Raw genomic sequence first — 12,009 nt, 5'->3', positions numbered from 1 at the left:
CCCTGCTAAAGACCCCTGTCACTGAACCGGAGCAGCGGTACAATGTCAACTCCGTTTCTGGAGGACCCTGTCGATTTAGCTCTGCGCGATAATGGAGTTTATTCCCAAGCAACCGGACGACTCCAAAGCCAAGACATCTAGAATGAACCAAGTGGAGGTGACCTGACCAGAATGAATTTTTCATCACCCGTTCTACTGGTAAAGTCAGTGGAGTTTTATTGACGAAAGAATGTTGGCTAGACTGGAAAGAGACTTCGCCGCAGGTGCCAAGGTGCTAAAAAGATAAGATCGTTCAAAGATCAATTGATGGACTGAGCGTAAGACATTCTGCGTCTTTTTTTCGATGTCGGCTAACCTTACTGTTAGAGTTGGGCTTTCGATGTGGCGGATTAAATAGCCGATCAGTTCCGATATCAATCAGTCCAGACATGAAACCATGACGATTTGGGACTAACGTTGCCTTGTGGTTCTTTTTAATGGCTTTTTTACGCGGTTAAGCTTGATTGATAATTCCGGGTACGGCCGGAGTCATGCGCACGGAAGATGCCGTTTTATGGATCTGGTCAGATTATTGATTGACGGTTTGACTTGGCGAACAGACTATTGTTCTGGACCTATGAACGTGAAGTGGGATGATGCAGCGGCAGTATCTGCCCTGTATTGAACATTATCTGATGATCAAGTCCGCTAGTTTACCGTTGAAATAAGGTCAGGTGGGATACACATTCCTGCCCGATCCCATGTGCTTAGTCGTGGGAGAACCAAATAAACAACCGATGAATGTTACCATGACCGATTTACGAGGGGATTTCAACGTAGGGTTCACATGAAAAAGAAAGAACAGCAATTGCATTAACAACTTACTTAACGTCATGTATCCGTAAAAGTTAGAAAGTATCTGAACATACTTGCAGATGTTGACATGAAAGCAAAAAGGAAAATGTAGGTAGATACAGGGTAGGATTATGCTTATCTGATAAGTATCTGATAAGCTATCTGATAAGATTGGGTCGTTGATAATACCGCCACAACGAAGCCACCGTGGCCGTGCTACTCAAGCGAAAGGACCCCTCTCGGAGAACAATTGACCAACAGGAACGTGTCCGGCCTCTCCAGCGAAATACGCGACGCATCTCGGATCCTGATACCCATGTCACCATGTGCACAAGCTGAAAAAGCAATCAAAAATCGCCTCACATTTCTCACCAGAAGAAAAAAAGAATAAACTCTGAATCACGTCAAGTTTCAATGCTTATATTGTGGAGAAAATCATTCCCTTTGTCGGGTATCGTATTTGCTGACACTAAGGAAGTTTCAGATCCCGCCTTCCATAAAACACAGCCAAGAGTATTCTGCTACACTTTAACAGTTACACAGGGTACCTCAAAACACGTTTCCGACCTTTTGAACGAGTCACGACTGCATATGGTAGAAACGAGGCGCCGTGTAACAGAGATCAACGGCCTGAAACCACATTGGACTGTGATATGTGATTTACCTCGTCTGCTCTACCTGAAGTTACATTGAATAACCGCTGATCGTAATAGTTCACCTGCGCTACGAAAGGACCTTTGGAAAGTATGTCCACCTCCCAAGCGTTAACAGCCTCGGAATATGACAACAGCTTCCGAATCTGTCAACATCGTCCAATTATGGCCTCAGGTGAACCTGATGAGGCCCAACGGTATACTTGACGATCAAAGCTCAAACCCAATTCCTGGTACAACCTGTAGAAAGCCAAGAAAAAAAGCAAATAAACAGCTAGTCTTGCGAGAAAAGCTCTTTAAATGAAACACAACTCCTCGTCGGAGACTTCGGAAGTTTTCCACCAGAATTCAGCTGCGAGCACAGACATCCGTCGCCCGCAAATGGCAGCGGCAGTTGACTGATTGGGTTAAGACAGGGGTTGCTGTTACAGGATGTGACGCGCAATTTGGAGATCGGCTTCAAGTGTGAAGTCTAATTGATCTGCAATAGGATGTTGGCGAAACTTTGGAGGTTGCCGATGTTACATTCGTCTGGGTTGTTCCTTGCATATCACGTCAATCATACGTGAGGTTTTGGTATAATACATCTCTTATCCCATCCATTGCTGTGCCTCTCTGTATTTTTGTTTCCTCAGATTCTTTCCTCAGATTATTTATTCAGATTAGCGACTTCTCTTCCGGCCATGGTCCTTACCTGAACAAACAAACACCCGGAACAATGGAGCGAGTAGGACACATGCCCAGCGAATCGCGCTCCGCCGAAATCCAAGCCATCCTTTTCACATTCTCTATTCTTTCCGTTGCGTCAGTCGCATTACGAAGTTATGTACGAGCCAGAATACTACGATCATTCAGTTATGACGATGCGTGCGCTGCGGTGGCGCTTGTTCTCGCTTTGGGAACTGCTATAGCTATCGCTTATGGTGGGTGGACTGTTGTTAATGGTTGTGATGTCAATTGCTAAACTGTTGGATAGAAAATAAGTATGGGCTGGGTTATCACACAGATGAACAGCCCAAGAGTGCGCGCGTACCATATACAAAGGTTTGTCTCACTCTTTCTTAATATTGATACATAAGCTAACAATGTCAGGCCTTCTACGCCTCGGTCGTCATTTACAACATAGCAATGTGCATCATAAAAATCGGCATCCTCCTACAATACCGTCGCGTCTTCGCCGTGCGAATGATACAGATCATCACATTCTACGGAACCATCCTAATGATCTGCTGGACAATCATCATCGCATTCATCAACATCTTCATCTGTGTCCCCGTCTCCAAATTCTGGACCCCCGATCTACCCGGCCGATGTCTCGACTCTTTGGCGATATGGTATATGATGGCTGGGTTTAACCTGGTGACTGATCTTGTGGTCTTTTGTATGCCGCTTCCGGTTATCAAGAGTCTCAATTTGCCCAGAAAACAGAAGATTATGCTCTTTGCGATCTTCAGTCTGGGTTTTTTGTAAGAAGATATACTCTTTTCATCTTTGGATATGGACTAATTGTGATAGTGCTTGCGTCGTCTCGATATATCGAATCCACACACTCAAGATGGCCGCAGAGACGAAAGATCCAAACTGGGATAACGTTGATGCAGCAATATGGTCATTCCTCGAAATAACAATCGCCATCATCACAGCTTGTCTGCCGACTCTCAAACCATTATTCTCCAAACTCATGCCCAAGATTTTCGCATCCTCATACGGTCAAAGCAACGCTCAAAGCTATGGTGAATCACCTAAGAGCTTACAACTAAGAAGTCGCTCGACAAAAAAGACGGGAGGTCGGAGCAGGGTCACTGATGACACCACTACACTCAAGGGGGATGGAGCCCCGATAAGCACACATCGATCTGGGATTAGTGTGAGTATAAGGGCTGAGTGTGATGGATCGGGTGATGAGGAGACTCTTGTTGGAGGTGAGGGGGGTGGTATTACGGCCAAGACTGTGATCACTCAGGAGAGAGAATCGTGGAATGATGGTGGCCCAGGTCAGAGTAGAACATCATTCTAATTGTATTATAGCACTACTTAATTAATGACATATGAGAGAGCATTAAAAAGATCGTAGGCTGAGTGTGCTATCACTGCTATGACGTCTTGCGCCTCCTGGACGAGGTCCGTGATGGTGGAATAATTGTTATTCCGCTTCGCCGAGATAACACCCAAAGACTCGCCGTACAGAGTCTCCCACGGGAAGAGTCTCGAGTCTAGAAAAGACATAACTCCATCTCTTGTGTCAGAGAGTCAAATGATAGAGCCGCTTCTTCAGGATGATCCCCAGACGATGTTATATACCCCGAACCAATTGAGTGCAAGACGGTGGATCGAACCCTCGAGATAATAACTGGAGACAGATAAGATAAAGCTACTCGATAAGATAAGATACAGCTATCACGAATGACCTCGGCAAGACAACAGCATTGGAAAATGGCAATCACAGACCGTATATCTGTATGTTTTTCGCATTCGGGAAGTAATGTCTTAGTATATCTTTGTTGAGCACCATTTCCCCAACAAATTTATCACATTAACAGCCTGATCGGCAGGTCCCTTCTATAAACCGTCCCCGAAGTCCCCGCAATTTGCCCCATTCTCCGTATTCGGTAGTAAATCTGATGCCGAGTGATCTCCATCACCTTCATAAGTGCAATTTCTTCTACAAGATCAATCTTGTCTATTGTACAATCTCAAAAGCACTCTTTTCTTGATGTTAGATGGGACTTTGGTGATCTGAGATACTCGACACAATGCCGTTCTTATCATTCCCCTCTCGCGTTCTCGCGACTACTCTCCAGCGCTCCTCTTTCATCGAGGCGATCCAGAAACATGATCCATCTTCACTCGCAACTCTGGAGAATGATTCCGGCACGAGTTTCTCTTATGGCACCTTGTTGAATAGCATTGCTCATGCTAAGGATGAGTTATTGTGCAAGGCTGGTCGAGCGGATATCTCTGGTGAGAGAATTGCGTTTATGGTGGAGAGCGGGTATGAATATGTCGGTATGTACGAGACTCATGATAACGTTGGATGAGACTGACTTGGCGGCAGTGACACTACTGGCTATTCTTGCTTCCAATGCCATCGCCTTACCACTAGCACCAGCATTCCCAGCACCTGAGCTACGCTATATCCTCGACAACAGCGAAGCTCTAGTCCTAATCTCATCAGCCAAATACGCCAGCAAAGCAGAAGAAGTCATCAACAAAGACCTCGCGACCACACCTATCTTCTACCAACTAGACGGAACGGGCTATTCCTCCGCCGGTGAAAAGCAGATCGAGCTTGGAGAGCTTTCAGATTCTCAGCAGGGCGGAATGATGCTCTTTACTTCTGGAACAACCGCCCGACCAAAGGGTGTCGTACTGACACAAGCCAATCTCACAGCTCAAGCATCCAGTCTGCTAGAGGCATGGCGCTATTCGCCGAGTGATCGGCTTTTGCACGTTCTGCCTCTTCATCATATTCACGGCACGGTTAATGCTCTTCTCACACCACTTCTTGCTGGAAGTAGCGTTGAGTTTATGTTTCCGTTCAATGTCGACAAGGTCTGGACGAGATTAGCAGCACCCTTCCAACAAACAGAGAAGACACAGGCTCCTATTTCATTCTTCACTGCGGTACCAACGATTTGGGCAAGGCTACTTAAGCATTACGAATCACTATCTCCCGAGATGCAAACGGCCGGAAAGGAAGCTATCTCGCCACGAAACCTACGACTCAACTTCTCTGGCTCTGCTGCTCTTCCCAAACCCATCCGTGATGGCTGGATCAACCTCTCCGAAGGCAACATTCTTCTCGAACGCTATGGAATGACAGAAGTTGGAATGGCGCTGTCCTGCGGTCTTGCAGACATTGATCGCGTAGACGGTTCCGTCGGTTGGCCTTTGCCATCCGTCGAAGCTCGCCTCATGGAAACCGACGACGAAACCGGCGTTCAGACTGTGGTTCAGCCTGGCGAGGAAATCGACTCTGTCTCTGGAAAAGAACGCATTGGAGAGATTCAATTGAGAGGCCCTACAATCTTCACCGGCTACTGGCGAAACCCTGAAGCAACAGCTAAAGAGTTCACCGAGGATGGCTGGTTCAAGACAGGCGACATCGCCATCCGTCGCACCGTTCCAGGTTCAGGAAAAGGTGAATCAGGAGCCTGGGCCCAGGGACCAGCATATTTCATCCAAGGCCGTCGCAGCGCCGACATCATCAAAACAGGCGGCGAAAAGGTCTCAGCTCTCGAAGTTGAGCGCGAAATCTTGTCCCTTCCCCAAATCGACGAATGTGCCGTTGTGGGATTGCCCTCTGAATCATGGGGCCAAAAGGTAGCAGCGGTCGTTGTTCTGAATGGGGAGCAGATGACACTGCCGCAATTGAGGGCTGCTCTGAAGCCTAGGATTACGGCTTATAAGATTCCTCAGGATTTAGTGATTGTGGAGAGTTTGCCGAGAAATGCGATGGGCAAGATTAATAAGAAGGAGTTGGTGGGCAGTGTGTTTGGGACGGTGGAGAAGATTAGAAGGAGGAGCATCGATATGGGAGCGAGACGATAGATTGATATTGGAAAGAAAGCCGAGAAAGTCAAAGCCAACCACGATAGATTGAGCTCCATGAATAGTATTTGTCTCATTATGCAGCCAAGATGCCATTTTGCAAGCGGGATGATTCCCCGGGACGATCCTGGTCCGGAAGGCGGGCCGTTGAAGAACTTGCAGTAACTGACCAGAACCGGGAACTCTCCTTGGGGACAAGCAGTGCCAACCTGTTCTTACGTCGAAATATTGCGTTGCACCGCTTGGCCCAATTGAAGATGCTACTGTCTTGATGAACAACAGGTCCGGTCTCGAACCAGGGACATCAATACGATCATGCCCCACAGAAGCATCGGAAATATGACCCATTTGGGATTTCTTCATGCATGTTGGTTCCTTTCAACGGACGAACACATCTTGTTGGTTCGCTAAACAAGCATATTTCAGGATGTGACTATAACAATGTAACAATCTGCTGTTCAAACCACTGTGTTCTTTTTATCTCTCATCTACGTGTTCTGATCGCAACTTCACTATTACGGCTGACAATATGGCTACTGTCGACGCGGATCCTGTTTTGCACCCCGACGAGGAGGTAAGCAATCATGAGAATAGTCGATGTAATTGCTTATAATGTCTAGGTGATCGATGATAATGATTCCTCGTGTGGAAGCGTAAGTCGAAGCGGGGAAACGATGGGACGATGTACTGATGTTGACAGGATGTTGCTTCTTCGACGCAAAGTATCTCGAGTTCAATCTTGAGCTATCGACATGAAAATGGAAGAACATACCACCGATTCAAGGAAGGAAGTATGTGTCGGCACGATCGCGCTTGGTTCGACTGATGCTAAAGCTTTCTTGTAGAATACCATCTTCCAAACGACGAAATTGAAAACGAGCGATTAGGTACAATCCACCCCGTCTGTCTGATCTCAACCTTCACTGACATTTATTTAGATCTCCAGCACCACCTATTCCTGTTGACGTTTGATCATAAGCTTGGTCTAGCACCTTCGAATAAAGCCGACTCAAAGGTCAAGCATGTTCTTGACCTTGGTACTGGAACGGGAATTTGGGCGATTGACTTTGCTGATGAGCATCCCGAAGCTGAAGTAACTTCTACCAGGTCTTGATATGGGAAGCATACTGACATTTTAGGTCATTGGCATCGACCTGTCACCAATCCAGCCAAACTTGTGAGTATTGACCGACTTCGAAATGAATGACTTACCAATACCCCACAGCGTCCCACCAAATGTCCGCTTCATCGTTGATGATATCGACGAAGAATGGAACTACGCCGACTCCTTCGATTACATCCACAGCCGAATGATGGCCTTGAGCATCAAAGACTGGGAAGAGTACATCCGCAAGATCTTCGAGTAATTCCCAAACCCTCCAGCCTCCGTGAACCCGTCTAATATTACTAGGGCACTCTCTCCCGGCGGGTACATCGAAATCCAAGAGATAAACGGCGCCATACTCTCAGATGACGGGACTCTCAACGATTCCCACGCTCTTACAAAATGGTTCAAGCTTCTCAGCGCCGCATTCATAAAACTCGGCAGCCCAGCCATTGAATTCGATCGCATCAAGACCATCATGGAAGAAGCAGGCTTTGTTGATGTAGTGGACACGAGATTTAAGTGGCCGACGAATGCTTGGCCTAAAGACAAGAAGTATAAGGAATTGGGGCACTGGAATAATGCGAATTCTATGGGGGCTATCGAGAGTTTGACTCTAGCTCCGTTTACGAAGGCGCATGGATGGAGTAGGGAGGAGGTGGAGATGTTTCTTGTGGATGTGAGGAAGGATTTGAATAGTCCTCAGATTCATGCGTATAACCCTATGTAAGTGCTGTGAGGATTGTTTGTGGGTTTGCTAACTGTTTTAGATGCTCTATTTATGGGAGGAAACCTGAGACCTCAGAATAGTCATGATCGTCGGAATATTTACCGGTCATCTCACCTAGTCATCTTGGTTCAATCAATCCTTTTGCTTCATCATCGTCCCCTCTGCCTTGTGTGTCCAATTGCTATCAATCATCTCGAAACTGGTCAAGAAGGTCTTGCTCCGTGATATCACCCATCCTCAAACTCTCAACAGCCATACCAAGCTCAACATCCACAGGCACCAAACAATGTTCCAATTTCCACCCGTGTTCAATCTCACACGCAAGCACAAGAGTAACATGACCATCATGTCGCCCATCCACGATGATGAATGCGTGAGGATACATGGGCAAATCCTCCGCTGGACTCTGCACGGGAGGCTCCGGTGCAGGTTTCAGGGCCGTTCGAAGAAGATTGACGAACGTTTCAATACAGCCATTTAAATCTTCAAGTTTTTCATCGCCGGTATAAATTTCGAAGATATCAGGCTTATCAAGACGCCCGTTTGGCCAATTGAGGACTTTTCTGGCGTAGCTCTCGGTCGCTTGGTCACATATTTTCTGCGCGGCGCTTGATGTTGTACCGTTTGCTGGGAACACTATAATCGGCGCATTGTCAAGCGCGTAATGGCTGCCTTTCTCAAAAAGAGTAGCACGTTCTTGATCGGCCATAATGGAGTTTGTTATCGTGAAACAGATTTACGAGGTTTGTTTGATGAGGGAGGTTGTTTGTGTTTGTTTGAGCGGGTAAATGACGTTTGATCAGCATGGCCCGAGAGTGCTCGGATCCGAGCACGGAAAGAACCGAGAGCCTTCAATCAAGTCTGTCATTTTCTCATTGACGAAATAAAAATGTGAGGTGTATCTCTTTCCTCTGCCTAGACCATGACGAGACCCATAGATACGGTAGTGGTACCCATCTTGGCCCATCCGGATCTAAATCTTCCCATTCTGCGCCGCATTGTCACATCAAGATCCGACGATGCGATTGGTTACCCACAACGTAGGATCCAACTCCAAGGCTACAGTCAGATCCAAGCTCAGATATCATTTCCAAGACGACGCGATGTTTCCTCACTACTGAAACAAGTTAGAACAAACGAGTTTAATCGCCTGAATATAGAAGGCCACCAATAGGGCTAAGCACTAGATTGTCCGTTACACTGGCTCTCAGATCTCATTTTTGAACAAACGCTAAGCTAGACGCGATGTTCCCCTGCAAACGAGATGAGGTTAGAACAAACGGTTGAACACTATGCACGGCCAATTGAAACAAACGCTAAAAACGGAGATGAATGGGTGGCTTGTTCCTGGCAGTGTTCGCTCGGGAATTTCGTTCCCGGTCATATTTAATGCCACTGAATCACTGCCGAAATTTTAGCTTTCTCATACTCAACGCCCGCAACGGTTTTGTTTTTACTACCCCTCACACTCACACCCATCACATTCATCTTTACACTTTCATCTCTTCATCAGAATCTGGCATTCAAAATGAGACTCTCACAGCTTATCACTCCGGCTCTTGCTGGGCTATCAGCCGCCGCCGATGCGGTAAACCCTCTTCTCCCTATCTATCGAGGCATAACTGACTCTCCCCAGTGCGCTGCCCTCGCAGAAGAATTTCCTCGGGATGTCGCATACCCCGATTCACGATCCTACAACCTCTCCAATGTCTACTGGTCCGATCGTCAAGCTGAAGTTCACCCTTCATGCTTCGTCACTCCCCGAACTACCAAGGATGTTTCCAAGCTCATGAAGCTTCTCACTTCTCTTGACGCGCCCTTCACTGTCAAGAGCGGCGGCCACACTGCTTTCGCAGGTGGTTCAAACCTCGATGATGGCGTGACCGTTGATCTGAAGTATCTCGACGACATCACCGTCTCAAAGGATCGCAAGACTGTTTCCGTCGGACCTGGAAATCGCTGGATCAACGTCTCCGAAGTCCTCGATCCCATGAACCTCGCCGTCGTGGGCGGTCGCGTCGCAAGCGTCGGTGTCGGCGGCCTTATCCTCGGCGGAGGAATTTCGTACTTCTCTGGCTCCAAGGGCTGGGCTTGCGATAACGTGCGCAACTTCGAAGTTGTTGTCGCTTCAGGCGATATCGTCAACGCATCGGCCACCGAGAACAGCGATCTTTATTGGGCTCTTCGAGGCGGTGGTGGTTCCAACTTTGGTATCGTTACGCGCTTTGACTTGGCTTCTTTTGAGCAGGGTGATTTGTGGTCTACTTCGCTCATCCACCCTGGCGCGATGAACACTACTGTTATCCCGGCGTTCCAGAATCTGACTGTCAACGGTCTGCCTAAAGATTCTGATGCTCACAGCTACTCCGTCCTGACCTATCAACCTGATCTCGGCGGCTACATCGCCCTTACCAGTCTCTACCACTCTAAGATTCCTAAGCCAGCCAACAGCATCCCGCCAGTCTTTTCCAACCTCTCAGCTATCCCAGGTACCCTATCAAACACCACAATGGTCGCCAACATTTCAACACTCTCCAAGGCCATCGACGTCCCCTCTGGCTCGCGCCAAACATGGTGGGACATTACCATCTCCGCCAATTCATCATCATTCCTCACCGACATCGTCTCCCGATTCGCCGATCGCAACGCTAAGCTCCTCACCCTCGGCAAGATTACGCCCTACCTCGTATTCCAGCCTCTCTCCGTCAACATCCTCGAAGCGATGCAGAAGAACGGCGGTAACGCCCTCGGTCTGGGCCCCAAGGACGGACCATTGATGCTTATTCAGATTTCTACATCTTGGGAAGATCCGGCGCTGGATGATCACGTTGAGGAGACTTCACGAGACTTTATTAACACAATTGAGTGGATGGCCAAGGACAAGGGTTTGGACAATGGGTTTATCTACATGAACTACGCAGGCAAGGGACAGCAGGTTCAGAAGCACTATGGAGAGAAGAACGAGCAGAAATTGAGGAGTGTCATGGCCAAGTACGATCCTGAAGGAAAGCTGGCCAAGCTTTGGAATGGATACTTCAAGATCTAGCTGAGACATTAACGGTCTAGATTTCGCTGGAGACGTAGATCACTGAAGATCAATAAAAGAAACGAATTTGATGTACAAGTGCTAATGCAGGTGAAGTTGAAAGTGACCAATCATGAACGAATCCGACTTTCGGATCAAATGACATCCGGTGAAGATGCCGCTTATTTCTGAGACACACTACTGTCGGCATTGAAACGTCCCGAGACTAAGCTTACTTTTTAGAACCAAGTTCCATTTCAATTCGTCGGAATTGCGCCGCCAATAAACATGTCATGTAGGTAAGATGAAGAGAAAACGTGCGCATCGTGAGAGCCCATGTCATATAGTATTGGTTGACGATTGGTGCAAGTGTTCAATTCCAACAGTCCATCTATCAAAGTGTCCGAGGGGCATCACCTGGCGTGGTGCATTGGGTAGGTTTGCGCCCTAAGACCAGAGTCCATCGATGCCTACTATCCGCATTGATCAGTGGCTTGACGTTCAAGGGATACCTGGGATATACACGAGAATTCCATCATCCACTACAAGAGGTGGGGGCAATGGTTCGACAGGGAATAAATGTTCCGGTGCCTGGAGTCTGGCCAGCCTTTCAGCTGTCTGCTACCATTTGTGAAGGCAGTGATGTGTGAAGCGTAAGCTGTGTTGCTGGCTAGCCGTTAGCAAGGCTGAACGGATTCTGCCGATTATACCTCAAACGATACACCGGGTAGGACAAAGATAATTGTCTTGTTGCTGAAGTCCTCATTCAATAAGCGTAGGGTGTGATAACTCTCAGCGCACTGGTAGCAGTATTCTCAGAATGGAATACAGCGCTCGTACGTAGATTGCCGGAATAGATTTATATATAGCATCGAGTTGGAGGAGGAATGTGTCATGGGAGTTTGTGAGCCGCCATGCGTTTGGGATGTTTGGTCATGATGTAGGATTGTGTCTGATGAGATGATGACTGGAGAGTTGACTTAGCTGCGTTCATTCATTCCACTCCCCCGTTCGGGTAATAGATACATAGTCCGAATTGTGATGCGGCTCGTCAGCTAAGAGCTGTCCAGAACTCGCGAAGCCTATGGAGCGCTGGCGGCGGCCACACACC

The 12,009-nt window shown here is 47.6% G+C and overlaps 5 protein-coding genes across 5 annotated transcripts; 4 read left to right on the top strand and 1 right to left on the bottom strand.

Annotated features, from left to right (window-relative positions):
• Nucleotides 1–2,117: 2,117 nt before the first annotated feature.
• B0J16DRAFT_291611 (uncharacterized protein) lies at nucleotides 2,118–3,492 on the top strand (the record flags this gene model as incomplete). Its single annotated transcript, XM_046124292.1, has 4 exons — nucleotides 2,118–2,410; nucleotides 2,464–2,531; nucleotides 2,580–2,953; nucleotides 3,003–3,492. Coding segments are annotated over exons 1-4 (1,137 nt in total), but the record flags the coding sequence as incomplete, so codon positions are not given.
• A 434-nt stretch (nucleotides 3,493–3,926) lies between these two features.
• B0J16DRAFT_374914 (uncharacterized protein) lies at nucleotides 3,927–6,122 on the top strand. Its single transcript, XM_046130639.1, has 2 exons — nucleotides 3,927–4,493; nucleotides 4,543–6,122. The coding sequence occupies exons 1-2, from the start codon at nucleotides 4,241–4,243 to the stop codon at nucleotides 6,036–6,038; spliced, it is 1,749 nt and encodes a 582-aa protein (XP_045980529.1). The 5' UTR covers nucleotides 3,927–4,240; the 3' UTR covers nucleotides 6,039–6,122.
• A 351-nt stretch (nucleotides 6,123–6,473) lies between these two features.
• B0J16DRAFT_417562 (S-adenosyl-L-methionine-dependent methyltransferase) lies at nucleotides 6,474–8,011 on the top strand. Its single transcript, XM_046133678.1, has 9 exons — nucleotides 6,474–6,612; nucleotides 6,659–6,691; nucleotides 6,739–6,829; nucleotides 6,884–6,925; nucleotides 6,977–7,131; nucleotides 7,178–7,215; nucleotides 7,264–7,401; nucleotides 7,450–7,869; nucleotides 7,914–8,011. The coding sequence occupies exons 1-9, from the start codon at nucleotides 6,568–6,570 to the stop codon at nucleotides 7,951–7,953; spliced, it is 1,002 nt and encodes a 333-aa protein (XP_045980528.1). The 5' UTR covers nucleotides 6,474–6,567; the 3' UTR covers nucleotides 7,954–8,011.
• Nucleotides 8,012–8,031: 20 nt separating this feature from the next.
• On the bottom strand, nucleotides 8,032–8,582 carry B0J16DRAFT_403317 (uncharacterized protein; the record flags this gene model as incomplete). The annotated part of the gene is made up of 1 exon (XM_046132709.1): nucleotides 8,032–8,582. One exon carries the CDS (start codon nucleotides 8,580–8,582, stop codon nucleotides 8,058–8,060), a length of 525 nt encoding a protein of 174 aa, XP_045980527.1. The 3' UTR covers nucleotides 8,032–8,057.
• A 735-nt stretch (nucleotides 8,583–9,317) lies between these two features.
• B0J16DRAFT_364438 (uncharacterized protein) lies at nucleotides 9,318–10,951 on the top strand. The gene is made up of 2 exons (XM_046129939.1): nucleotides 9,318–9,461; nucleotides 9,510–10,951. Exons 1-2 carry the CDS (start codon nucleotides 9,402–9,404, stop codon nucleotides 10,917–10,919), a joined length of 1,470 nt encoding a protein of 489 aa, XP_045980526.1. The 5' UTR covers nucleotides 9,318–9,401; the 3' UTR covers nucleotides 10,920–10,951.
• Nucleotides 10,952–12,009: the final 1,058 nt, after the last annotated feature.

Source organism: Fusarium flagelliforme, assembly GCF_020744385.1.
Source record: "Fusarium flagelliforme strain FIESC 12 MPI-CAGE-AA-0113 chromosome Unknown B0J16scaffold_6, whole genome shotgun sequence".
NCBI classification, from domain to species: Eukaryota; Fungi; Ascomycota; class Sordariomycetes; order Hypocreales; family Nectriaceae; genus Fusarium; species Fusarium flagelliforme.
This window is presented reverse-complemented; position numbering and strand designations above follow the sequence as displayed.